Source organism: Trachurus japonicus, chromosome 7, assembly GCF_045865225.1.
Source record: "Trachurus japonicus isolate A0001 chromosome 7, Traja_1.0".
NCBI classification, from domain to species: Eukaryota; Metazoa; Chordata; class Actinopteri; order Carangiformes; family Carangidae; genus Trachurus; species Trachurus japonicus.
Window position 1 is genome coordinate 20649938 of NC_140913.1, and position 27312 is coordinate 20677249.

The window sequence follows — 27312 nt, forward strand, 5'->3', positions numbered from 1 at the left end:
GTCGCGATAAAACACCGACAAAACCTCACGTCTCCGTCCAGCTGCATGTGGGCTCACTGCCTCCAGATGTGAGGGTGGGGCGGGGTAAACCAACATCAATTGATTGACGTGTATTTGAGCGAACGGGGACGCCGCATGCCCCCCCTTCGAGCGGGGGCGGGGCTACAGAAGAAACCCTGCCCTCTGAGTGGAGGCAGCAGCGAAGAGCTTAATCAGGATCACACAACAATAATGAATGGAAACACGTCGTAGCCAAGAAAGTTGAGCAGCAACTAAAAGTCATAGTTGTTCGGCGTTTGATAGTTGTCTTTTATTATTTTATTTTATTTTTTGTAAGTTATGGATTGGCCAGGCAAATTAGAGAGTACTTTCTGGAGGAGAAAGCAGATGTACTTTTATTGCTTTTGAACAAAAAAGTAAGTTTTGAAGGGAAACTACAGAGAAGGAATTCACACTGTAAAACTCGAACTCGTCAATTCGTGTAAATGGCATTTTGGGACATTAACACGAGACTTCTGCACTGTCAGCTTTTTATCTCGGTGTTGAGAAGTGGATTATTTGGATTCATCCGTTAATGAGACTGGTGGAATACTTTTTCCTGCTTTTCCTCTAACTTGGATTATCATCACTGAGAGACGCAGAGGAGGTTTTTAAAGTTGACAAGGGGGGAATCCAGTAGGCTACTAGAAAAAAAATGGGTAATATAGAAAGTGTGGACGGACAGTCGGAGATGAAGCATCACATCATGCCTCTGAAGGTGCCCATGCCTGACCCCACCGAGCTGGAGGAGAAATTTGCCATTGTTTTGGTAAGTTTTAAACCTAATAATTATATCAGGGGTTTTGGCCACGGTTACAATGAAATATGTTGAATTATATCACACATCCGCCTGGAGATCTGGTGCTGTGTTAAACAGCCTCAAACTGCTCATTCAAAGTCACAATAATGCCATGACAAACATTTCTGATGGCAACTGTGCAAAGAATCAAAAGTGGGCATGTTTGCTATTGTATCTTTTTTAGCTGAAGGTCTGTTTGTATTTACACTTCCCGTCCATTATGAGTTGCTGATGTTTTAAATGAAGCGATGTGAGTTGCTGTCCCGCCCCTCACTCCCTCTGCCTGTTGCCCCCTACCTCTCTCTCTCTCTCTCTCTCCCTCCCTCTCCCCCTCTCTCCTGCGGTTCTTTTGTCTCGGCTAAAGTCAGACAACTCAGCGTTTGGCTGAAGTGGCAAACACTGAGAGCACAGCGTGGTTGTGCTGGGAGTATAGTGTGCACTGCTGGTGGAGGTGGAGGTTGGGTGCACATCCATGGTTGGGTGTGGTGTGGTGTGTGTGTGTGTGTGTGTTTATGTTCGGGGGACTCCACTGCCGACTCCTTGACACAGCAACATCACAGGATTTGGAGTTTGGAGTTTATTTTTTGAAAAAGTGCTCTCGCCGCAGGCAAACCATCTGAAAACAACATTTTCTGAATTCCCCCAAAACTCCCACACCCGAAGAGTCCCTCCCTCCCTCCCTCCCCCCTCTCTCTCTCTCGCTCCACATCAGGCTGGAGCTGCACTGTCTGAGCGCTTTGTAATAATGAGCTACGCAGTCAACACCCACTTTTACCATCTATCAACACAGTCAAGTGATTCTTCTGTCATCCTACAGTGGAAGGACGGTTTCATTTGGCTGGAACTTTTACAAATTGAGTCTCTTTTTGAGGAACAACAATGTGGACTGGAGTTTACAGTAACTTCTGTGTCAGGCTGTTATTGCTCATGACAACCTGAAGCAGAGGCTACAGCAGTCAAATCAACTAATTAAATGATTATTAGATAATGAATTAACAATGGCAACTCTCAACCAAACATTTGATCCGGTTCCAGCCACTCCATTATAAGGACTTTTGTCTTTTGTGTTGGTGCATATCAGCAGGGCCAGAGGTCCCCTAATGGGCTCCAAGATCAATCAGAGGGGTCCGTTGAGATAATTAAAGGTGATAGGACAGACAGACAATGATGTGATTTTTCTTGCTTTTCTTAAAATGTATCATTTTGTTGTTGACGGTAATTAGGCCTATACAATAACTTTCTTGTACATCAGTAAGTTGTCCTGGAAATGTGTCTCAGACCAAAAACTCTTAACATTGTCTCTACACAGACTTTCATCAGATGTAATTTATATGAAATCATATGAATTCAACCTGACGAGGATGTCTAAAGCTGAATAGCTTGCATGTGATATCTGGTTTGTCCTAAAACAAAAATGTGAAAGTAACAAGTTGTGGTTTTACAGGGTCACTGTCACCAGCTGAGGCTTTTACACTTAGTTTTTTTCTTTAACAGACATGTGCACAATGAAATTCTGAACAACCCCAGACAAGAAATCTGTATTTCCCAGGTTATATATATTTTAACTAGTTCTATAAACAACAGAAAATCTGAAAATCATATTTTGCCCCTGTCTGAACTGAGACCATAACCTGTGGTAAGAAGTTACAAGTGCCTCATTTGGGTTCATGGGGGGTCACAACAAGCTGCAGGAATGGTGATGCAATGAAGCAATAATATAATTTTTATTTAAATTTTTACATCATGATGCCAGAGTGCCCTGTTGGCAGCGAGTGACTGCATGTAAATGGCAGAATATCCCTCATGTGATGTTGTTCACAAGACTTTTGTTTGAGTTGTGTATTTGAACAGTGTCTCCGGCCTACTCTGCTGCACACACAGAAAACAGAAAGCTCCATAACGTCGCCCCAGTGCAGACTCTGCCATATAAAACGCATAGACACAAACCTCAAATAGTTTTTCATATGGAGAATAGACAACCTGTATGTTTATTTTGTCTATTTTTTGTCAAACAGTACCATGAGGGTTTTCTCACAGGTGCTTATTTTGTGTCTCCTCGCTCCACATCTCAACATAACCACACCCAACCTTGATTTTCAGCTGTTTAAGACCTTAATTACAGTATAAAGCAGTAAAGAGCCAAGGTCCTCACAGCAGTTCTCAGATAGTCTCATTCTTGAATACTTTGCGGGTGCTCTCTGTTTCTGGAATAAAGCCATTATTTGCTTGCCAGAGCTATCAGCAGCTACAGAGTAAAGCCCTCATATGAAGAGACGAGCACAGCAAGAAGCCATTCAAGGCCCTCTTGCTGACTGCTGTGCTAACTCTCAGCCATTATGACAATTATGCACCGTACCACACTGTACAGTAAGCGCTGAAGTGACAGCTCAATTTTTTTTTGCCTCTTTCCCTCACTGCCTGGGTGAGTCAGTTGTTACAGAAAAGAAAGTTTAGATGAATGTAAGCTTTTTTCCATATGACTGATGGGTTAAAAAGATTTGCAGCCTTCACATTTCCCGTAAAAAGAAAGACTGGAAATCATTTTATATCAACATTCACCCTGCCTGGAGACTGGAACAGTCTACAGTTGTTTGCCCTTAAACACAACGTCAGTCCCTGTTATTATGCTCAGCCGTGCAGAGCAGATGATTTCTGTGCAAGAAGCAGTAGACTCAACATTTCAGTTGTGTTTCTGACGAGGGGGGGAAAAAAGTTTTCGAGCTCTCTCACCCCACCCCAGGCTTCCCCACATTAGCTCCAGATTTCCTTTACTGTGTGGGAAAGAACAACATGCTTGTATATTTTAGTGTCCTTATCAGACAATGGTCTCCTCTCTGCCCCACTTGCCCCTTGTTGCGAGATAAAGGTACATCAAAAGCTTCTGTCCGTGTGGTTGGAGCTCTCCAGGAAGACAAGGCCGTGGCTTTGGTGTCTGGCAGTGGCTATACTTCTGGTGTGCTCTTTCCAAACTATCATATATGCCAAAAATAGTCAGCGAGTACACATTGCTTTTTCTCTCCACTACTCTGAGCAGACACCCCCCCCCCACTATTTGTACGCAAAGCAGAAACTGGCTTTGTCACAGCCTCAACACTCTCCATAAATAGATATTTTTGAAATGGGTAATTTCCACTCCTCTGGACCACTGTGTTTCCTGCTTCATGATGGCATGCTGGTGTAAACTGATGTGTCTGCATCTGTGCGGCGGGACTGCTCTCTCTCTCTCTCGCTCCCTCTGTTTCTCAGACACAGCTCGCAGACGTCCCACTGGAATGACAGCTGCCCATAATGATGTCATGGGTGCAGCAGCCTTCGCCAGTGTAGTAATATCCCTGGGCTAATGAATTTAACAGGAGCGCTCTACTGTAGATGGTGGAAGCCAATGGAAGAGGAGTGAGACCCCTGGGTTAGCTTTGACTACTTCATGCGGTCTGCTAATAAAATGCTCGGGTCGGGTTTAACTGGCAGCATGTGCTAAAAGCATCCTATCACTTCTTTGCTCTCTTTCTCTTTTTGTCCAGCATTGTCAAAAAGTGCCTCAACTCTATCTTTTGTGGTTGGAAACAGCTGCCTGGCATTTTCCTTTCTTCATTTCACAGAGGAAATTGTATTGTAGCCAGTGGTCGTTGTGGTTGGTTTGCTTTACAGTATACGAACTGTGTTCCTGCAGGCCGCTACTGGTGTGGAACATACAATTAGTGACGCAGCTAAAGATATAGATCTACGTAGACCTCACAGGTTGAGATCTCTAAAAATATATCTTCATCGTCATTGTTCACGTTCTCTTGATGGTTTTGGCTCCTCCTCCTTGGTAACTGTTGCATATTCTTGGTTTTGTCGAGGTGGAACCTCTCATTCAGACACCCATTGACTGTTTCTCCTACTTTCCCCATTTCCTGAATTTACTCTCACTGTGGGTCTGGCCTATAAGATAACCTTCTCCATATGACTCTGTCTTTATGAAAATGATGTGGAATGAGCGAGTGGCATTTTCAAAGGTGCACGTCAGGCCCGGGGATCTTCTTTCAAAGTGCCGGTGCACCAATCCACTGCTGGATTCCTGCGGTCTAGTCTCGGCTGAGGCCACAGGAGAACTCAAGAGAGGGAAAAATCTCTTTCAACTGGCGGCCTGCCACTGTTCTTGGTTGTAATGACTTTACCAGTATTTTTAAACAGCGCACACATATTTAAGAGCTGTTACGGGAGCAGCATGGGATTATTTTCACCACTTGATTGCACTGGAAACCATTTGAACCGATTTGTCTGACTCTGCTCAACTCGCCCCCATCTTTTATCCTCTGACATTGAGTTGCATCATGCGTATGTGGGCTACCATCTCAGCTTTTCTTTTGAGGTTTGATTGTGCAGGAGCAAAGTCTCACCATCAAGTTGCATCCAACGCTGGGAAAACTACAGCTGGAGAGTTTTGCGTGAAGTCAGTGTTATTGAAATCAGACATGTCGACAGTGCGACTCTGCTGGCCTGTTTGACATCACTGTTTCATGATGGCTGAGGTCTAAAGAAAGCTGCCTCGCCTGATAGATGCCACTCAAGTGGAACTAATGGAGTCAAGCTGTGCAATGTATTTATTAGACATAAATCATTTTTATTTGTTTAATGGTGGCTTGGTTTATTTATGTGTCTGATAAGTCTACCACTCCCTTTCTCACACTCATCATTCCTGTCTTCTAAAAAGAGAAAATGTGTTTGTTACGTAGTTGGGGAGGGAGTTGTGTACATCTGGCTTAGCCACCCACCACCATATCCCAGGAAGAGAGGGATTATGGGAATTGAGTGCACACAGTTAACTTAGTTTTAGAGCAGCAGTGCAGGCTGAAGGGGGGGCTCAGCATCAGGCTGTCCACCTGGCTCTCTCCACCCTCGGGCAACAATTCCCCAATCTGGGCCGGGCTTTATGGCGAGTTTTACTGCTTCTCTACTCCTCTCCTTGCAGCTATTTTAGAAAGCAAAGGTCAAGTTAAAGACCATGACTGAGCAGATGAAAAACATCCACATTCAGCAGTGTGTTTGAAATATCCCCATAAGATCCACCAGGGTGGCTGATGCCATTAAAATAGTCTAATTTGCTTTCTTGCCTAGAGTTAGATGAGGTGATACATGTCACTCTTACGCCTGGACTGGAAATGTGAAGCTACAGCCAACAGCCCATTATCTCAGCTCGCCTGCCTCTGGAAAGAGAAAAGAAACAACAACAAAATCCTTACACCTCTTAAAATCACCAATTAACACATCATTTCTCATTTGTTTACTCCATGCAGAAGCCAGGCTATAAAAATGCCAGCTTACCTGTTTCTCTCTGTTACCGGCCTTTGTGCTATGCTAAACTAAGCTAAGCTGCAGCATCAAAATGAGAGTGATACTGATTTTCTTATCAAACTCAAACTCTTGTTTTGAGCCAGATAGTCCTGTAAAGCTAAAGGTCATGTGGTATTTGTTTTATTTGCTTCTCCACATAGCTGTTTAGAGATAGAGTTGGCAATTTTGACTCTTAGTCAGAGGCAGCAACTAGTGAGACACAACTTGTTTGCTCACATCTCTGAAGAATATGTCTAGCCTATCTAGATTTGTTCATCTTTGCTCAGAAACTGCATGTGTTTGCCATTTAGATGCACATGTAAGTGTTTTTTTTCTGGGGCATGTGCATGTGTGAGTGCATTTGTGCGTGTCGGTGGGGGTTTGCATTGCTGCTCTAATGCAGCTGCACCAAGGCTGTAGGTTGGAGAAGTGGTTTCCTCCTCAATACAATGGGGACTCTGTCAGTCAGTGTTGTTTTAGAAAGGGGGCCTCATCCCCTGGTGCCTTTTGTGCCTCAACACTGTTTTTACGTGGACACGCAGAGGAACTGCTGTAAGCTAATTTTAAGAGTCAGTGTACTGCGGCTCGATGCCACTTCTCCTATACATGATAGTGACGTCATGTAATTATTTCCCCGGCCTTCCTTAAATGACAAACAGTACTTTTTTCTTTGTCATGTCATGTCTCACTTCTCAGGCCTTTTCACAGTGACACTTAAACTGAATTAAGTCATACTGAGAGAAAAGGGGATTTTTTAAAAAGACATGTGACTCGTAATGGGATTCGTGTGAAATTTGTATGTAGCTTAATTATTTTAGTTTTGCTTTTTGTTCCCCTTTTTTCCCTCCAAATATCACCAGTTCTCATACAAACTTCCTCCAAGGACAGAGATCCTTAGAAAGTTCATTAGTTTCACAACTTTATTTTATACGCAGCTCAGGCTCAGATTTGTTGCCCTTTCTCTTTGGCCGACCTTCATCTTTTTAACTGGGCAGTGTGTCAAAAGGCCTGACCAGCATGAATTATTGAGGCATTCATGTACCTGCATTCCTGACATTCCCTGTGTATATCGTCTTCTGGCTGGGGCTTCCCTGGCCCCTGCACAGACGCAAAGAGGATAACAAACAGGATGTTCACTACGCAGGAATGAACGAATACCTCCGAATCATGACCAATTGTCGTATTTATTTATAACTCAGTCCTTACCTGACTTATGTCTTTGTTTGTGCCCAGATTTCCTAGGTACAGAATGTTTAAATAATCAAACACATTGGACAATATCGTTGTCAGGTGGGATTGCTGGAATAGTTTTACACTATCTTTGGGACAGAGAGGCTTCCGATAAGCTCACATAAACAAGTTTTCATTTTGAAGCTGGAGGAACATCTGGTTTCAGAGGGACCTTGAGCTCAGGACATTTACATCTTTATCTTGGGCTTCAAAGACATCTGTGATGATAATAGGCCCTAGCTTGAACCCAGCAATCACCGATGTCAATCATTATTATGTCACTTGTACAATAAACATTTTGGCCAATGGGCAGCGGGAGGTGGTTCTTGATTTATCAACCGAAAAGGGCATTTCACCAACTTCCTGTTGCTTCGCTTGGCCGTGGAATGTCTACTTGGTTGTGTGTTGTAAAGACAGGTCTGGAGGGAAAGTAATTTCTTTCAACAGAGTGACTCCGAGGTCACAGACTAGAAGATGGGAGTCCAGGGAGGCTTCAAAGTGCATTCAGGCTGTAGAGGGGAAGGCAGTGGACTAGCATGAGGGCAGGAGGCTGAAAACCTCACACCACAGCTGTTTAACGTGTTTCCCTTAACTCCCAATTTAATGGGGATCACCCCATGATTTGAGCTGCAAGGCTACTTAGGGAAAGTTTCAGCCGTTAGATCGACTCTGAGTTTTATCTGCTCTCATCAATTTTTTTGAAGATCAAAAAACAAAAACTGTAAATCTGATAAGTGTTTTTAATAATTTGAGTAATCACCTGACATATAACATTTCAATATTGAATTGGAATCAGTTATTGGTAAGATGTATCTATCTCTATGACAGGTCTGATCTGGAAATACATCAGTAAGATATTTCCACTAGAAAATAGTTCACATAATTGTTTTTCAGTGACTTGTTTGACTTGTTTTCACTGACTGCATGCTTTGGGTTTTTCTTGTGATGTATGTGGTTTGCCCACAGACACGACATTTGCAAGTAAATAAGGTGCATGTCTTTACCTGTTGTGTTGATATCTCAATAAACAAGTGGTTAACTGAGCCTGTTTATATTTGCTTTGTAAACAAGGACCAGCATCAGGAGGAGTGGACAGGGAGGGGTGCTGAAAATTTTAATTTGACTCTTCCCTTTAAGAAAAACATGTTTTTCTCTCTGTCTCTGGGAGGGCTGGTAGCGTCCACCCTCTCCCAATCTTGCAGCATCTTTGTGCAGGGCCTGTGCTTTGTTGTGATTGCCTGGATTGAGTTACCTCACAAAAGAGCGACAGGCTGATCAGGTGTCTGCTCAGAGAAAAGGGGGCAGTGTTTTCTCACACTTTGCTCTGTCGCTTTTAATGCAGAGAAGTTTACCTTGAAGCTGGAAAAGCAAGTATACATTCATTCTTTGGACACATGAACACAATGTAGGTGTGTGGGTATGCATGAACGCACATAAGCTTGTGTTACACGCAACAGCCTCGGAATAAACCTAACATTACACAGAGTACGTTTTTGATTTCCTGAAGAGCTGAGGAAGTCCCTGCAGCCCCATGACGACAACAGCTGAGTCTCTCATCCTGTCTCCTCTCATTGTGTTCCAGTACCACGGAAAAGGAGGAATCCAAACAATAACACTGACAACCTCATTCATTAACACAAAGCTCGTGTGATGTTTACTAGATGCTGTCATTGGCGGAGTCTGATTCACACTTACGTTTACCATGAATGAAGTCATCTTATCAGGTCATCTGCTGATGAGCTCCACCTCAGGTAGTCATAAGCGACAGTACGTGACTGTGACGTGTACAGTGAGACAGAAGTCGCGTCTATATTTACCCTTCCTGTTCTTCTTTGCGTTTCTAAAGGATGTAGGCAGTGATTTGTTTCTCTTCTCTTTTTTAAAATTTTATTTAAGACATGTAATATCTACTATATCTGGCGGTGCATCACTTTACCCCTCTAAAACATGCTCAGTTAATATGCTTAAAGAAAACATGGCCATGCCAGGTCCCATACTCATTGTGTTTTCTTTGCCTCCTCGTTGGCTCCACTTCCTGACAGGGATCCGTGGTCTGGCTTTTTCTCCCCTCTTCAGACGGTACGCTTTGTTAAAGAGTTACAAGTCTTATCTTTCTCTTTATTGGCTGGCTCAGTATTTTCTTTTGTCACCAAGTCTGTACTGAAATGTGTTTGTTTTTTTCATATACAGCTGAAATAGAATATGTTGTGTTTACTTATAATTTAGGGGAGAAAAAAGGAGTGAACCAATAAATTCGCTGAGATTTTTAATGATAACATTTTCGATCCAGTATATGATAAGTATCCAAGTCTTAGCCTGGACTCAAATGTGAATTAAAGTTATGGCAAAACCAGCCTTTTATCCTGTGCAATGTGTAGCAAGAGTCACAGGATGAACATCCCGACAGGATCTGGAAAAGCCGACCTCTGCTTTAGTAATGGTCGTTTTTCAAACCTCAGCAGCTCAAGTCTCAACAGAGATCAACTGTTCAACTCAAACTCAAACCGACAACTCAAAGGTCACAGAATTGATCTTAATTCAATTCAGTTCAGTTTTTATTTGTATAGCGCCAAATGACAACATGCACAACATTAACAAACCCCTACAGGAAATATGCTTGTTGTCCTTCTTCATTTTGATGAGAACACTGATACATTGATGTGAGTAAGAAATGCTTTACTTGGGAAGAGACAGCTACACCCTGGCTTTGTTTTCAATGTGTGCCCTATGCTCAGTGCTTTGTTGTATTGCATGTGGCCTGGGAGCCTTGATTATGTTGGCGGGACGGCTTCCATTAGAGGTTCTTTTCCTCCCGGGCCCCACCTTGATGAGCAGACTCTCAGACTTGTTGGGAGGGGGAAAGGGGTCTGTCTAGGCCTCTGAGTCTGAACTGCCACAGGCTCTGTCCAGCATGGTTAGCTCTTCAGCCACCCACTCCTTCCCCTCTGAGCTGATGACAACTAAGTCTGGCCCGTGTAAACCTTTCAGAGTAGATAAAAAACACAGACACGGTGCTTCCAACCCACTGATACAGCACAAAAGGGAGAGTCACATTCAATGCATTTACGTAACGTAGGCTACTTTCAGAGTACTTCAGTCTGCAAATTTGATCTACAGTAGATATAATAAATCACATTACCTTTCTATCACTCCACAAAGGTACCCGAGGCATAATGTTTTTCAGCTCGTCTGTCCATCTGTCCACCCTCTTCTTGTGAATGTGATATCTCGGTGACGCCTTGAGGCAATGTCATCTAGTTTGGCACATATGTTCACTTGGACTCAAGGATTAACTGATGTGATTGTGATGGTCAAAGGTCAAAGTTTGAGGTCACAGTGACATCATGTTCTTGTGAATGTGATAGTAGTTATTATTATGTCATGCAGTACCACAAATCATACAAGCCACATCCTGAATGCTGCACACTCATCCTCTAACAATACGGCTTTAAAAAAAAAAAACATCTGTTCATATTTTAGGGTTAGAGCATTTCATGAAAAATGTAACAGTCCAAATCAAAACAATGCAGTAACTTTACCACATAGCTTGCAGAGTACAAATCTGCTGCATGCCTGTCAGCAACCTTTATTGCCAGTAAATCTGGCAATGCAGTATCCTCTACAAAAACAAATAGACTGAGGGAAGTCTAGTTTAGTTTGGAGTATGACGGTGTTATATCTCATCCTGACTGAAAGTGTGAAGCTGTGAGAAAGATCAGTGAGGAAACATCCTGTCACTCTTTTCCATTTGTCTCTCTGGGAGCGTCCTGCTGGAGCTGCAGGTCATAAACTTAACTCAAGGCTAATTGTAAATCAGTTCGGATTAGGAAGCTGTCCGGTGCAGGGCAAATGGAGTTGCCCTGTTGACTCTGAAGTCTGAGGTGACCATGGGCTCCTCAGCACTTCCCCCATTCAGTTGTGGGGATCTGTGCGTGACTTGAGCACTCGGCTAAGTCCCTAATGGCTCTTCTGGACTCTGCATGCCTCCTTAACCGGCAACCTGACCCCGTCAACTACTTTAACTGTTGAGTCTTTAAAACCTCAGTCTTCCTTTGTCAATGGCTCAGATGTCGCTCTGTTTTAGAGTTTCTACCTTCCTGTTTGGCCTGTGGTTCTCTACAACGCTGTTTTCCGTCTTAACGCTCGCCCCCACTTTGCATTTCATAATAACTTCTCTCTTTCAGGTCATTTACCTGTGACTCATCCTAGGACCACGACCAATGACTTCTTTCACTTTCAAATTGTCTACCAGTCACATTTTCTTCTTCTCATTTAAAAAAATATCATTATCTTAAGGTAACAAATTCAGATGTGGTGTGTTTTTGTCTAAAACTCATATGTAAAACGAAGAAAAGCTCACCCTAAACCCTCACGTATTTATTATCTGACTGTCTCCAATATTATTTCTGTCATCATATGTTTTGTCACTGCGTTCTTTCACTTCTCTATAACTGATGTGTTTGCAAATCTCAAATTAAGCAAAAATAGTGGGTGTATATTGATCAAGTTTAAGTATATTAGAATTTAACACACAAGAGTTTTCATTCTGTCTCCACAGTGACTCTGTTTGGTAACTCAGTCTCTTGTCTTGGATCACAATGGGGCCCTAATGATCAGAGAGATAGTGGTGATAATAGAACCAGTTCATCTGGTTGTGCAGTGTACTGGTGTTGTGTTTTCCCCAGATCCTGCTGCACACAGCAGCACCAGGGGGCATACACTGACCTTACCCACCAGCCATTGTTAGCAATTTTCTATGAGGGGAAAAAAAAAATAGCTCAAATGTCAAAGGATGGGAATGGCACAGTACCAAATCAAAACAAAGCTCCACATTGAATCTTTGTCAAACCAGTCTCAGGTCAAACAAGAAAGGCCTTGCAGGAGGAGAGAGTACGTGGGCAACATGGCAACATAACAGGCAACCGAACATTTTTAGCATTTCTGTAGTATTTTATCCCTAAAATGGTCTGGTTGATCCCAAACTATAAAGAGACACAGCTCCCTCAGCTCCATAAGACGACTTCTTTTAGCGTCTTATAAACACAGGAAGTGCAAGATTGTATCACTGTGGGAGAAAGTGAAATGAAATTAGCTAAATTGGGTTACTTGGCTCAAATTACCCAAATCTAGTCAGAAAGGAAACATCCCCTCTGTTTTTTGCCTTGTTGGAGGATAAACCTCTTCTGTAGACCCCCATGTTCATATGAGCAACATCTTTTATACAGGTTTTTTTTTTAACAGTTGTAGTACCACACACATCTGCACACAGTCCCACCAGTATTTGTTTACAGTACCTGAGGCTCCAACTGACAAAGAGCAGAACATCATTAAACACCAAAGTCGTCAGTGTGTGTGATGAATGTGAATGAATGCTTTCTGTAATTGAAATTCTATACGGTTCTTCTTTTCCTTGTGTGTGTGTGTGTGTGTGTGTGTGTGTGTGTGTGTGTGTGTAGAGTCTGCATGTTTTCCAGGGATTCAGAATCAAATTACCTCAGAAGGAAGGAGGCCTTGCTCTTTGCCTGTTTGCTCCACAGTTCTACTTTAGTATTCGTGACTGACCTAGAAAACAAAGTGAACTCAACTTTGGGCCTGGAGCAGATATCTGGACTTATTCTTTTCATCCAGCATTCAGATGTTTTGTTTCAAAACCAAACCTATGGGCCACATATCTAGAGCCAAAGTAGTCACTGTACAACTGATGCTGTATTGTACTGATGAAGTAATCCATTACTTCATTATGAATATGAACAAGCATCAGTTCACAACTCAGGAGGGCTCAGGTCCAAACCATTTACCATAGGATAGATTAGGGCAGCAGGGCTGGTAATGAACAAGATTGTAATAAATAATATGCCAACAATATTCTTCTACTAGCCTACTACTGATTATTTTGTAATCAGTAAGTTGTTTTATCTATAAAAGCTTGAAAGTAATGATTAATTCTTGTTTTTCAGAGCTTAGATTGTGTGTTGAGATGTGTTGTTTTGCCTGGCCTGCAGTCCAAAACAGAAAGAGACTCCGTTTGTAAAAATGTATAAAATCAGTTATTGTATGTGCACAAATCAGGGCAATTTAACAAGGGAATGAAACGAGATAATCAGAATAGTTGCTGTTTATTACTGCTCATTAATTGAATAGATTAAATATGATATTTAATTTTAATTCACTAGCTGTTTTTTTCATTAACTGTGTTTAGTGTCAAGCCCTTGCTAAAATGCTCAGATACAGATAATTTATAGCTAATAATTCATAGAAAATGCAACTCTTCACCCCCTGAAGACTGTGTCGTGGGTAAAAGCTCCCCGGGGGCGAGAGTTGCCTGGGGGTCAGACAGGAGAGAAAATTTACTAATATAAACTGCTACTATAAACAAGACACATTCCTCCTGTAATTCTCAACATCTGGTATGCATGTTAGGTCTCTCCTCTGTCCTGCATGGGATTTATAAAGCAGGTTGAATCAAAGGCCCTGTATGTACGGTAACATCTTGGCACTGATTTCCACTACAGTTATAGCCTGTTAAAGATTTTTTAGGCATTTAATTTATAGACTTTTTTTTGAAGGGCTTCAGTTTTGCACTTTGTAATTTGTCATCACCAAAATATGCCATTTACCGTGAACTTACTTGTCAGCAGCACCATCACAGCCTGACTCATGGTCGTGCTGACTGAGTGAGTGATGCGGTCCTGATGTGGAAAACTTATTTTAAAATACTTGCATGTGATATTCCTGTGATATTCCAACACTGCCAGTCGTTGTCATGGGGACAAGTATGTATTATTTTCCATCCATCAAACACCAGCAGTGGCAAAACACCAGTGTGAACATCATGTCTGTCTGGCCTGGGATGGGTTAACAGGGCAGGGTGCTGCGTTTTAGACGGCAGGCAGAGTTATAGCTGCAGGTTAAAAGTCAAGCTGACAGGCCGTTTGTGGCCGGGCTTATGGGGTTCTGTTGATACGGGTGTAAATGAGGGTTCCCAGTGCAAACAATCCCTCATGTCTCTTCAAAGAGAAATGCTGAGGGGATCAGTTTCAGGGGCTGGCAGGCTCCCTCATATTGTCGCGCTTCCTCGTTTTTAAGATTTCCATGTCAGCCCCTGTTTACAAGCTCTTGGCTTGGTCAAGGAAGTAATTAGTCATATAGTTTGTGTGTGTGTGTTTCTTCTAACAGTGATCACAAGGACATAAAACGCTCAAGTGGAATGGTCTCTGTGCACAAATGAGAGCATTTAGGATTTAATTTGAGCCACAGTGAACTGGCTGCCTCAGGACACCTCATGCGGCGTTCAAGTGTTTTTATTGCAGGATTAGAGGACAGGCATGCTAACGGGCCAGTACTCTGATAGTGGCTTGCTGTGGTTAAAAGCAAAAGCCTGAACGACGCTGAGGCAAGAGAGTGCAGAGGAGATGCAGTTCATCTCCTGCGTCAGCACGCAGGATGCTGAAAGTCAACACAGGAAGTGAGGTCATGGTGCAAGTCCCTAAAATTTCGTCCAGTGCTTTGCCGTTGGCGCCAGAAGTCTACATAATCCCAGTGACACACACCACTGTAAATCAGCAGCTTCTATAAATAACCAAAGAAGCAAAAAAAACAAAAAAGGAAACATGGCTATGACTGAAACTGATGCTTATGTTTTATATTTTCAGAATTCTATGAACCTGCCTCCAGACAAAGCTCGACTCCTCCGACAGTATGACAATGAGAAGAAATGGGACCTGATCTGCGACCAGGTGCGAACATAAACTCCAATTCAAAATTTGCATTGTACACACACCTGCCCTTATAATTGACTCTGGGCCTACACAATGACTTCAGCAAACAGACATTATAATGCTTCCTCTGTTATGTGTCCTCAGGAGAGGTTTCAGGTGAAGAACCCGCCTCACACCTACATCCAGAAGCTACGAGGATACTTAGACCCTGGAGTCACACGCAAGGTGGGACAGTACATAATTTTCACATATATGTCAACTAATAAGAATCTGTCAGCTCTGACACTTGCACATTGACAATTCTGCAGCAAACTCTCTACTTCCATTGTGTCTTCCAGAAATTTCGCAGACGGGTGCAGGAATCTACAAAAGTCTTGAGGGAGCTGGAGATCTCTCTGCGGACAAACCACATTGGGTAATCAATTCTTATCCTCAAATTTTTAGCAAAACCAAAATACTATTTCCCCTCGTAAAGAATAGTTCTGTTTGTGCTCTTGCTGCTGCAGGGATCCAGATCTCTCTCTCTCTCTCTCTCTCCCTCTGGTGCCCTGATCTCCCCCATTGTTTTAACTTGCCAAGCTCTGCAGCTCCACTTCATAGAGCTGGTCCTCATAATGCCCAGATGGTAGCCATTGTGCTGCATCGTCCACTCCCCCATAGTGTTGAGCAGGAAGCTTTGTTGTGTATGCCAGAGGGACAGGAAGACACTCTGACCAGTGAACCCAGTGAAAAGCACAAAACACACACAAGGATGCTTTCATGTTTAGACATTGTCTCATACTAAAGCAAACAACCTTTTGTGTTACTTTTCCATATTTTGCTCCAGAATTTAATACTATGCAGCTCACTATACACCACAGTGTAAGTGAATGCTAGGCTAAGCCTTCTAGCCTTTGTCCTTAGGGTTGCAGACATGGATTTTGACTTAATCTGATGTCACACAATCACTTTTGCACAAAAATGTGCTGCAGGGACTTGCCACTGAAAACCAAAAAAGGAACGTGTAAAATGGCTTTGGTTTTCCATAGCATCGACTGTGCTCCAAGAATAACTCATATTCTATTAGACTTCATCAAAAGGGTCTGTTTTAATGCATTTCCCAGAAAGACTCACAGGCAAAGACGAAGAAAAAAAACAAAACAGGAGGGCTATTTTCAGAAGACTTTAGTGGGTGGGATTAAGTGTAACAGATGCTGGTTTATTGTGTGTGTCTGAATTCTGGGCCCGTTCTGATGTGTTATTCCTGAGAATGCCAAGAAAATCTGAAATAGCAACTGGTTGGAGAGAAGTAGAGGGAGAGGCTGCAAGAGAGGACGGAGTGAGGGGTCACAGGGAAGGAGAGAGAAAGGGGAGGTGTATGTGGAGGGGTGGGGGGGGGTGTTAGACAGGAAAATGATGATCAAGCCTGCCTTCTTGTCCACCCCCTCCTTCTTTCCTCCTGCACCCAATCTTACTGCTTTGTTCCCTTTCCTTCTGTACCTCCCCTCACCTCTCTTCCTTTTTCACCTCCCACCTTCCCTTCGCCGCTGTGAGACTCTTGATTGCTTTCCTGCCATTGGCTAGCCGTCTGTCATCTTAACCAGTGCTCCAAGACTATTTTAAGAACCTTTTACCCCAATCCTGTCCTGCTCCCCTGTAGTTCCCCCTGTAGAAGTGGGGAGGAGGTGAAGGGGGTCTGTGGGGGAGGCAGACTAAATACTGTTGGCTGTCAGAGATCCGACCTGAGTCCAGCTCCTTTAGCCTTATGCCCTCTACATTCTTTCTCTCATCGCAATGGGAATTCCTTTGTTTGGAGTTGTTTCTCCGTCCAGAAAACTGGAGTTAAACGGGGAGGAAATCTGAAGCCTCGCTCTACTTTTCTTTCCAATGCATTCCTGCCATTATCTCTCAGTCATGGAAGGGGAAACCCCTTCAGAGATGTTCTTAACAGAGTACAGTAAAGTAGCACTGCAACTTATGATTATGTTCATTCCCCATCTATCTGCCAATCATTTTCGACAGGGGAGACGTTGTGTGCACTGGCACATGCAGGCAATACCTAGTTATACACACATACCTTCATATTTACACATCCACCTGTCTACTTATTAATGTAATCTATTACACTAATCATTTACCCTGTCCTGTGTCAAAGTCAAAATTCTCCATATTCTCCCTTTAAATATAGAATTTACTCTCAATGTTTGAACGTAAATATGGGGATTTCCATTCATTATCTCAGGATGCATTACACCTAATAAGACAAGTAGATGTCATTGTCAATTATTCATAGTAATAAAGAGGGATGGCCAAAACATTTCCTGAGTTACAGGCTAGATTAATTCTTACGGTTTAGGAATCACATCAATCTCCGCTTCTCTCTGTGTCTCTGCTAAAGGATACGGGTGTGTTCATGGTTTCAATGCCCTGCTCACCCCTCTCTCTCCTCTTGCGTCACAGGTGGGTCAGGGAGTTCCTCAACGATGAGAACAGAGGTCTTGACGTCCTGGTGGAGTACCTCTCCTTTGCCCAGTGTGCTGTCATGTGAGTTCTCTTGCACAAATACATTAATTACACACACACACACACACACACACCTCCTGACTGTAGGCCAAACCTTTCCTAAAGGAACTGGGTTGGGCAGGGAATCCAGCTGCTGAGTTCACACGTTCTGTCCTGTGGAGCCTGTAATAAGCTGCTTGTGCATCTAAAATGTGCTCGTGACACATTGCCTTCTTTGGATTTGTTTGTATGCCCAGATGCTATATGGTGTAGTCTGGAGCTATACTTGCCTGAATGGGTCAGAATCTCTGTGCTGAGCTTTATCGTGCAGCTTGACAACAGTTCCTGTGATAACCCTGGCTCTCTACCAGGCTGCCTCGCTAACCTAACCTTCCCCTTGCCTCTCATCTACACCTCTGTGCCTCTGTGTGTGCTTGTCTGTCTGTCTGTCTGTCTGTCTGTCTGTCTGTCTGTCTGTCTGTCTGTCTGTCTGTCTGTCTGTCTGTCTGTCTGTCTGTCTGTCTGTCTGTCTGTCTGTCCTTCTGTTTATTCGTCTGTTGGCGTGTCTGTCGGTCTGTCTGTCGGTCTGTCTGTGTGTTTGTCCGTATGTGGCCCAGGTTGGATTTTGAGGGGCTGGAGAATGGGGAGGATGGCTTCTTGGACAAGGCTAAATCTTGGAGTAGGTCAATAGAGGATCTGCACCATATGAGCACCCAACCCTTCTGCAACACACTGGTGCGCTCTGCCCGCCAGTCTGTCCTCCGGTACGTATTGCTTTAGCTAGCTTCCCCGCTATTACCTATCCCTGTTATTGCCTCGCTCCGCTAACCATGAATGCTATAAATATGTACCCGCATGCAAACAAGTTGTCTTGGTGCTGTTTTGTTTTGTTTTGGTAAAATGCCTGAATGGTTGATAAGTTACCGGTCTGCTGACCTTTCTCTTGAACTCAAGGCTCTGCGCAATCTCTGTCAGATGATGAGCTGTATCAGAGATACAAACTGCAAGTCTCTGACCTTTTGCACCATGTGTCTCACTTTTGTTCCTCATCCTCCCTCATGTGTCCAGATGTGCGTTTGCACTGTCTTCAGATGAGAGCCAGCTGTGAGCAACAGCACATGTTGGACAGTTGCGATTCTCCTCTTCATCACTGAGCTACAGAGACATGAGATGAAATTAAGCATTACCAGTGTTTACAGAAAGACAAGTGCAACAGAAAATCCTCCACGCTTTATAACATTCAGAAATAGATGAACATGAACTTCTTTTAGAAAATGTTATATACAAAAATGCTAGATCATGAGACACTGTAAAACCCATTTATAAACTGGACAAGCAGAAATATTATGGGCACAGGCTGACTGTGCAATACAGTTACATAATACCAGTCTGTGTGCACAGACCTCAGTCAGTTGACAGCAACAAGGAAACCAGGCTCCCATAATGCATCTGTAACCTCAAAAGCCATCTAAGTTTTTTCTGTCAGAACTCGCTCTCTGTAATTTTCTCTCTGTGTTTCTCTCTGTCACACACTTAAAACAAGAGTCATATGAGAAGCAGATACACTTCAGAAATAAACGGAACAAGCTGCCATTAATAATACATTCTATGTAAGGAGTTGAGTTAAAATGTCTGTACCTCTACTAGGTATTAACTTCTTCCATCTGTTGCAGCTATGGCACAGTCTCGAGCAGCAAAACCATCAAAAACTCCCGCCTCGTGAGCCAGAAAGATGATGTGCATGTGTGCATCATGTGCTTGAGAGCAATCATGAACTACCAGGTAACAACCACCAACACAAACACCATAGAGGCTCACATAGATTATTATAAACATGAGCATTGTGTGTTTCCTGCGCACTCTGTTGCACTGTGTATATATATCTAACCAGGTTTCTCTGACCACATCCTGTTCACTCTCTCTTGTCTCTCTCTTTTCCTCATGTAGTATGGCTTCAATATGGTTATGTCTCATGCGCACGCAGTCAATGAAATTGCTCTCAGCTTGAACAATAAGAACTCACGGTAAGAACTGAGGCCCCCACGTCCTCACAGGGGCTGGGTCAAACAATAGGGGAAACCCTGCAGCCAGTTCATATGATATGCTTCCCATTCTGCATGGGGCTCGGCCTCTCTCTGAAGTTGGGGCTCAGAGGCTCATATACAAGCTGTTAAAGGAATGTTTACCGAGGGGAGATTAGTGGTAAACCGCTGGGGCTGATCACTTCATAATGAAGTCTACCAGGGTAAACAGTTCAAAAGCTATAAAGACCTGCCCCTGCTTCAGACCTGAGCATGGATTATTATTATGTCAACTTCTGTATGGTGATGCATTTGCACTAGTTTTGAGGATCGCATGCAGAGACATACATTCTGCTAGTGTAAATAGCACAGAAATTGTGCTTCTTCATTATTAATTGGAGATAGAATTAGTTTTTGCACTTGATATTTATCCATGTATGTTTTCCTCATGAATGTCTCCTGTACTTTCAGGACAAAAGCTTTAGTCCTTGAGCTGCTGGCTGCCGTCTGTCTCGTCAGAGGAGGTCATGAGATCATCCTTTCAGCGTTTGACAACTTCAAAGAGGTGCTCAAAGATGCTTTGAAATGAAATTTGATCCATGATCATCTAACATTTCACTGTTTACAGTTCAGGATGAAACTATGCTAATTTATGTGTTAACTATGCTAACTTATCTTTATAAAATTGCCATCATTTCCCACATCACCAGCCTGCATAAAGAGTGTAGTGTAGTGTAGAGGAATGAGCATTTTTTGTCTACTAAGGGTGTAAGCAAAACCCTACAGTGGTCCTGTCTCAGGTTATTAGTCTCATTACGACACCAGATGTGAGCTAACCTTGAACAATGATAAGGATCAACTCCCTGATGGGAGCCAGTGGACCACAAAGGTTTTCTTAGCCTCTCAGTTTCTGTCTGCACAGTCATCTAAACACCGGAACAGGACAATTACCTTGCAGCCTAAAGCCCCAGAGAGACACAAAAGCCAATCAACCCACTAGTCAAAACAAGATGGTATTTTATTTAGTGGTATTTTTTGAAGATTATACTTTAATAGAAGGTGACACATCTAAAAAATCCCACAAAAACACCATCTGTGGTATTCAGGCTGTAACAGTAAACAAAGATTAGGTCCACACCGACTGTATCTAGTTAGAATTAGGAGAAAAATTTGGGGAATTGAGACAGCAGTGCACTTCTGTTTTCCTCTTTTCTTCCACTGTATTTATATGCTGGAATGTGCCTTAAAAATTCCTGAATTTCCTTCCCATGAATTATAATAATAAGAACATGTTGTTGCAAGCAGAGGAAGTTGTCCTACTCTACCTACAGCTAAGATCCTGGGATTGGTTATGTTTGATCCAAGAATGTGTTTAATAAAGACAAAATACTGCATTCAATTATGCTTAGTTACATGATATATATATAGCACAGTACTAGGGGTTTTGGGCAGGATTTATGGGTAATGTCTACTACGAAGCCACAGCTCTTCATATACAATAACAATAATAGAGATGAATAGTTATATTTTATTTGTTTATCTCCTCTGCATTTTTGCCAATGTAGAATAACGTTACATCTTATTTCTTTTTTTTTACCGTTGGAAATGATCAGTTTAAAATGATATTTTAAAAAAACTCTATTTTTGCTTCTTTTCCATTTTAGGTGTGCAAGGAGAAGCATCGGTTTGAAAGACTGATGGATTACTTCCGCAGCGAGGAGGGAAACATTGATTACATGGTAAATGCAAATTATCCATACGTGTCTTCCCTGTGGTGTGAATCTGAATCCACTCATCTGATTAAATATAAATCTGTCTGTGGTTCAGGTTGCTTGCATGCAGTTCATTAACATCGTGGTCCACTCAGTGGAGGACATGAACTTCAGAGTCCATCTGCAGTTTGAATTCACTAAGCTGGGATTGGATGACTACCTGGAGGTAAGAAGACATTATCCTCACATGGAGATTATGTGAAAAGTTTGTCTTTACAGTATCACTCAGTCTGATTCACTCTCTCCTCATGTCAGAAATGTAAACATACGGAAAGTGACAAGCTGTCGGTGCAGATCCAGGCCTACCTGGATAACGTGTTTGACGTGGGTGGTCTGCTGGAAGATGCGGAGACTAAGAATGCAGCACTGGAGAAGGTGGAGGAACTGGAAGAGCACCTGTCCCATGTAAGTGCACCGCCCAGTCTGGACCACCAACACTGCTCTCTGGGCTCATTTATGAGACTGTTGTGGTTCACCAGCTATGTACTTAACTTGGCTGTTTCTACGTGGTAATTAGAAATCTACTCAGTGTTTGCATTTCACAAGTGGTTCAGGATAATAACAGGGTGGAGAACACTGGCAAATACTGTGCATGTAACAATCTTAATATTGTTCATGTGTTGCCTCAGTCTTTCTGGGCAGTTGCCCTCGTATCCCACGCCGCTTTGCAAAGACCCTCTTCACATGGAAAGGTCGTGGGCAGCCCTGACATCACTCTAGGAATTTCATAACAAACTCTTTTCTCAGAGGTCATGAATGATGGAGGAGGATGAAATGATGGGGGAGGAAGATCCCTGTGAATTCCTGTACAGCATGTGTAATGTGGTGAAAATGAAAGCTGAAAGCTATGTCATGCTCCTGCTGCGTCATGCTGCTGGATTTATCTTTTTTATTGATGATGCACTTTGCGTATGAGGAGAGAGAGCAGGGAGTGGAGCTGGGAGAGATGCCCGAGCCGTGGATCAATTTACCCCCTCTCATCTCTCTGTTGCTGTCTGCCCTCGATCACAGGTGACGGAGAAGCTGCTGGAGGTTGAGAATGAAACAATGATGAAAGTAGCCGATCTGGAGAAGCTGCTCCTTCAGAAAGATAAGGAACTGCACACAGTGCGGGTGAGCTGGCAGTTGTAATAGCGTATTATTGCGTGCATGTAACAGAGCGAGTTCAGCAACTGTGTATGTTTGAGCAAAGATCTGTTTGAGATGCATGTGGCTAAATTGCTGTGATAGCAAATTAGGTCAGGCAGGAAACAGGATGTTTCTTTGGCTTGTGGAGTCATTGTGTCGTGCTCTTTATCCCCCCCTGGTGACTGCTCAGGAGACATACGAGTCGACCAACACCCAGGTCAACACCCTGAGGAGGATGATCAAGGAGAAGGACGCCGCCTTCCAGAGGCACTTCAACATCGAGAGGCGGCTCTTGGAGCTCGAGCAGCAGGGCACCATCCGTTTGCACAAGAAACCCGACGGAGACATTGCGATCGAGCCGCTGGGCGTGGGTGGTGGCGTCGGGAGCGGTGGCCTTGGGATCCCTCTGGGTGACATCGGGCAGCTGTCCCTGGGTTCAGTGACGGGATTAACAGAAGCAGGAGGACCAGACACCAGTTTACCTCCAGCCAGTCAAGCTCCTCCGCCACCTCCCCCACCACCACCTCCCCCTCCCCTGCCGTCTGCCTCAGGTGACGGGCCGTGACTCGCTGTGATTATGTCTGCTGACACATATATGTGAAAGTTAATTTGACTATAGACTCTCAGCGGAGGTCTATTTTCAGTTCCCCCTTTTTTGCTAATTCGTGCCAAGCCAGGTGATGGGTCACGGCAGCGTTCTCATGGCCCAGACAGGAAAAGGAAACACAAGCCTTGTTTCCTTTGTGTGCGTGTGTGCAGGCTGATTATCTCTGACTCTTACAGCAGTTTTCAGTTCTTCATAATAAATCTACTTAACCAGGAACAGGCCTCAGTAAGATTAAAAATCTCTTTCACTGGACTGTTGAGCCAAGATAGTACAAAACACAGAAAACATAAAACATACAGGTTATAAAACCTAAGACAGCCTTATAATGAAGTAGAGAGCATATGAAGACCACAATAAAACGATGACAAAATAATGTACTCATCCAGTAAAAATACTTTAATATTGTCTACTGCGTTAATTACAGGCCTGGGTGCACCAGTCCCACCACCACCTCCTCCTCTTGCTCCACCTCTGCCAGACGCTTCTCCCTCTGTTATCCTGAGCCTGGGCCTGTCAGGTGAGAGCACAAACACAAAACAACATGTTTCTCTTATACAAGTACCTTCTATTCTACTGCAGGGAGCAGAACAGAAGTTAATACATGTATGTGTTTCACAGCTATCAGAATCAAGAAGCCCATCAAGACCAAGTTTCGCCTGCCTGTGTTTAACTGGACGGCCCTGAAGCCCAATCAGATCAACGGCACAGTCTTTAATGAGATTGATGATGAACGTGTACTTGAGGTAAATCAAGCACACACACAGTTACACCTTTTTAAGTCCCTTAAAACCTGGTTCCAAACTTGGTTTAAAGTCTTTATTGCAATCTTTGGTGTTATTATTAAACGTTCAGCTGCTTCATCAGGACTGTGTGGGTGTGGTTTGATCAGATTTGATTGACAGTCCTGGCAACATAAGCAACAACCCACCAGCTGCCATCACATTTTGATGATGTTGCTGAAACCTGGTTAGAAATATGCATCACTGCATTTTTACAACCGAGGCTCGCCTGCTTCGAATTAAGAAGAAGCTGAAAATATGTGTTCAAGGCCTTTATAGTAAACTGTCACTCATCTGCAGGAGCTGGATCTGGAGAGGTTTGAGGAGCTCTTTAAGACCAGAGCCCAGGGTCCAATTGTGGATCTTGCCTGCACAAAGAACAAAGTAGCTCAGAAGGCCGTAAATAAAGTCACCCTCCTGGACGCCAATCGCTCCAAGAACTTAGCCATCACGCTGAGAAAGGCCAACAAGACCACAGAGGAGATCTGCAAAGCAATAGAGAAGTAAGTAGTTGTTATGAACGTAAAAGACGTCTTTGAACCAGAGACAACATAGAACAGGTTAGTAATATGAGTCATTGTCTACTCAGGTTTGATCTGAAGGCCTTACCCGTGGACTTTGTGGAGTGCCTGATGCGTTTCCTGCCCACGGAGTCGGAGGTGAAGGTGATGCGTCAGTACGAACGTGAGCGGCGTCCACTGGACCAGCTGGCCGAGGAGGATCGCTTCATGTTATTATTCAGCAAGATTGAGAGACTCACGCAGAGAATGAACATCATCACCTTTGTCGGGAACTTCACCGACAACGTCAACATGCTCACCCCTCAACTCAACGCGGTCATCGCTGCATCTGGCTCAGTCAAATCCTCGCCAAAGATGAAGAGGATACTCGAGGTGAGAGGAGTTTATTTTGACTGTGTGTTTTAATATCAGCAGCGTTTGTGCAGCGTGCTCAACTCGTTCCTCTGGTTTTCTTTTAGATCATCTTAGCCTTGGGGAACTACATGAATAGCAGCAAGCGAGGCTGTGTTTATGGCTTCAAATTACAAAGTCTTGATCTGGTGAGTAACACACTCAGAAATACTCAATTTATTGCCATACCAAAAATATTACACACAGTGTGTTGTTAATTCCATTCATGTCTTTTGTTACACAGCTGCTGGACACTAAGTCTACAGACAGAAAAATGACATTGCTCCACTACATAGCTCTCATAGTGAAAGAGAAATATCCTGAACTGGCAAACTTCTACAATGAACTGCACTTTGTGGATAAAGCTGCAGCAGGTGAGTTTGCATTGTAGTAACATGAGATCATTTCTGTATAACATTCTTTTTGTTTGTAAGTAAGTCATAACATCTATTGAATGTGTGTGAAGTATCTCTGGAAAATGTGCTGCTGGACGTTCGAGAGCTGGGGAAAGGCATGGACCTGATCCGGAGAGAGTGCAGCCTCCATGACCACTCGGTTCTGAAAGGCTTCGTCCAGTCCAGTGATACACAGCTGGACAAGCTGCAGAAGGACGCGAAGTCGGCAGAGGTATCCAACACTGTCCTCACCTCCTAAACCTCAAAGTAGCCACTGGAAAATCTGAGAATAGACATGAGGCATTGCTCGCACTCCACGTGCAGCTCACTCGCCTTTCACACACACACACACACACACACACACACACACACACAAAAACATGACTCTAACTCAAGAGTGTTTACAAACATCGCTCCCACTCTGGCACTGTCCTCTTCCTAATTCTAGGAAGCCTTCAACAATGTGGTGAACTACTTTGGGGAGAGTGCCAAGACGACTCCACCCTCGGTGTTCTTCCCTGTGTTCGTGCGCTTTATCAAGGCCTACAAGGTGAGGGCACCAAGCCGGAGCAGCACCTGTGCATCTCTCCTCACTGTTGTACTGATGAATTGCAGCTTTCTCTTGTTCGCTCTGCACAGCCGGGAAGTTCCCTGGTTTGTCTTGCAGAGTAGGGGCAGAGCTTTTGGCTGCCTCTGTGCCACAGGACGTGGCGTAAACTCCGAGGCCAAATAACAGGAAAGGCCAGCTGGGTCTGACTCTAGAGCTGCAGCTGTGGTGTTTAGACTGGTTCTTCCCCCTCCTGTTCTCCCCTCCTCCCCCTCCGTCCCTCCTCCCTTTTTTACCCCTGGACAGCCTCGCCCTGCCCCACCACGCAGCACACTTCCTCAGATTGTTCTCGGTCTGGATTTATGGGATCTGCTCAAGGAAATGTGGATTTCTGTGCGCAGGGGTGTCTGTCTCAATTGTTTATATGTCTCTTCAATGAATAGTTAGACATGTGGCAAATACATTAATTCACTTTTTTTTGCCTAGACTCAGATGAAAGGATCCCTGAAACTTCTTGAAACTAACAGATGATGTTCATCTTAGAATAAAGTTTGAAAATGGGGAAGCATTACTTTCTGCCAGAGCTAGGCTTGTTGTTTCACAATGATTGGCTGTAGCTTTATATTTATTATGCAAACTTACCAGTACTATCAATCCTCTTGTTTATCTCTCAGTAAGAGAGTAAATAAGTATATTGCTCAAAATTTGCATGTGTTTTTTAAAGGTTGAAAGGGGGAGGGGCAGAAAATATATTCACAATGATTGGCAGTTCATCAAAATGCGTCTTCCCTTTTTATGTTCAACCTCTGACTTTGTCTGTTCTTACTACGCCACACAAGCGTGTTGACTCGAGTTAATTTGAGCCGTGGTTTCTCGCCACCGACCTCTCGCCTTCTTGTCTCCTCAACAGGATGCAGTGGAAGACAACGAGCAGAGGAAGAAGCAGGAACAAGCAATGAGAGAAAAGTTATTGGCTCAGGAGGCCAAACAACATGACCCTAAGGTACAGTCCAAGCGCAAGCGATTAAGCTGAATGAAAGCCATCAGATGTTTACTCAGTGCTAAATAAAGCCTTGTGGTGTGCCAGCAAGTACAATGAACGGTACAAATCTCCTCTCCACCGGTTCAGGTCCAGGCCCACAAGAAGAGGCAGCAGCAGCAGGAGCTGATCGCAGAGCTGCGCAAGCGGCAAGCCAAGGACCACCGGCCTGTGTACGAGGGCAAGGATGGCACTATTGAGGACATCATCACAGGTGGGCCAGACAGCACCTTAAGTAGAGCCCATGTGGGTCTCAGCAGCCCCGGCCGTCGCAGGCCGAGGATGACTGTGGTCATTCACTGCTCAGCTCCTTTGAACTGCACCTTGTGTTATGTGGTCCAGACACAGCCACATCTGGAGCACAGCACATAGCGGCCGCTAGTTATTCCATGACGTGCTGTCTCGTTAGCTTTGAAATGAACAACGCTAAAGCTGTTGAGCCTCAATATGTTGAGCTGAACAGTTCAATATGTTGGACCATGTTATTACAGGATCTCCCTTTAAAGCTCCCATGGGTGGAGTTTCAATGT

The 27312-nt window shown here is 43.7% G+C and overlaps 1 protein-coding gene across 7 annotated transcripts in view; it reads left to right on the top strand.

Annotated features, from left to right (window-relative positions):
* The first annotated feature begins 220 nt into the window (after nt 1–220).
* fmnl3 (formin-like 3) overlaps nt 221–27312 on the top strand; it is a 31185-nt gene continuing 4093 nt past the window's right edge. For 4 of the 7 annotated variants that reach the window (XM_085782059.1, XM_085782058.1, XM_085782061.1 and 1 more), the window contains exons 1-24: nt 221–808; nt 15037–15120; nt 15247–15327; nt 15441–15517; nt 17542–17625; nt 18201–18347; nt 19257–19365; nt 19531–19607; nt 20076–20169; nt 21269–21343; nt 21432–21542; nt 21632–21781; nt 22388–22489; nt 22695–23055; nt 23536–23628; nt 23730–23854; nt 24191–24393; nt 24480–24783; nt 24870–24950; nt 25046–25175; nt 25268–25428; nt 25645–25746; nt 26654–26746; nt 26873–26996. In XM_085782059.1, coding sequence (XP_085638185.1) covers nt 695–808; nt 15037–15120; nt 15247–15327; nt 15441–15517; nt 17542–17625; nt 18201–18347; nt 19257–19365; nt 19531–19607; nt 20076–20169; nt 21269–21343; nt 21432–21542; nt 21632–21781; nt 22388–22489; nt 22695–23055; nt 23536–23628; nt 23730–23854; nt 24191–24393; nt 24480–24783; nt 24870–24950; nt 25046–25175; nt 25268–25428; nt 25645–25746; nt 26654–26746; nt 26873–26996 — 3082 coding nt within the window. In that variant the 5' untranslated portion in view covers nt 221–694. The remainder of the gene's footprint in view (nt 809–15036; nt 15121–15246; nt 15328–15440; nt 15518–17541; nt 17626–18200; nt 18348–19256; nt 19366–19530; nt 19608–20075; nt 20170–21268; nt 21344–21431; nt 21543–21631; nt 21782–22387; nt 22490–22694; nt 23056–23535; nt 23629–23729; nt 23855–24190; nt 24394–24479; nt 24784–24869; nt 24951–25045; nt 25176–25267; nt 25429–25644; nt 25747–26653; nt 26747–26872; nt 26997–27312) is intronic. The other 3 variants (XM_085782062.1, XM_085782064.1, XM_085782063.1) reach the window with 1 other exon arrangement.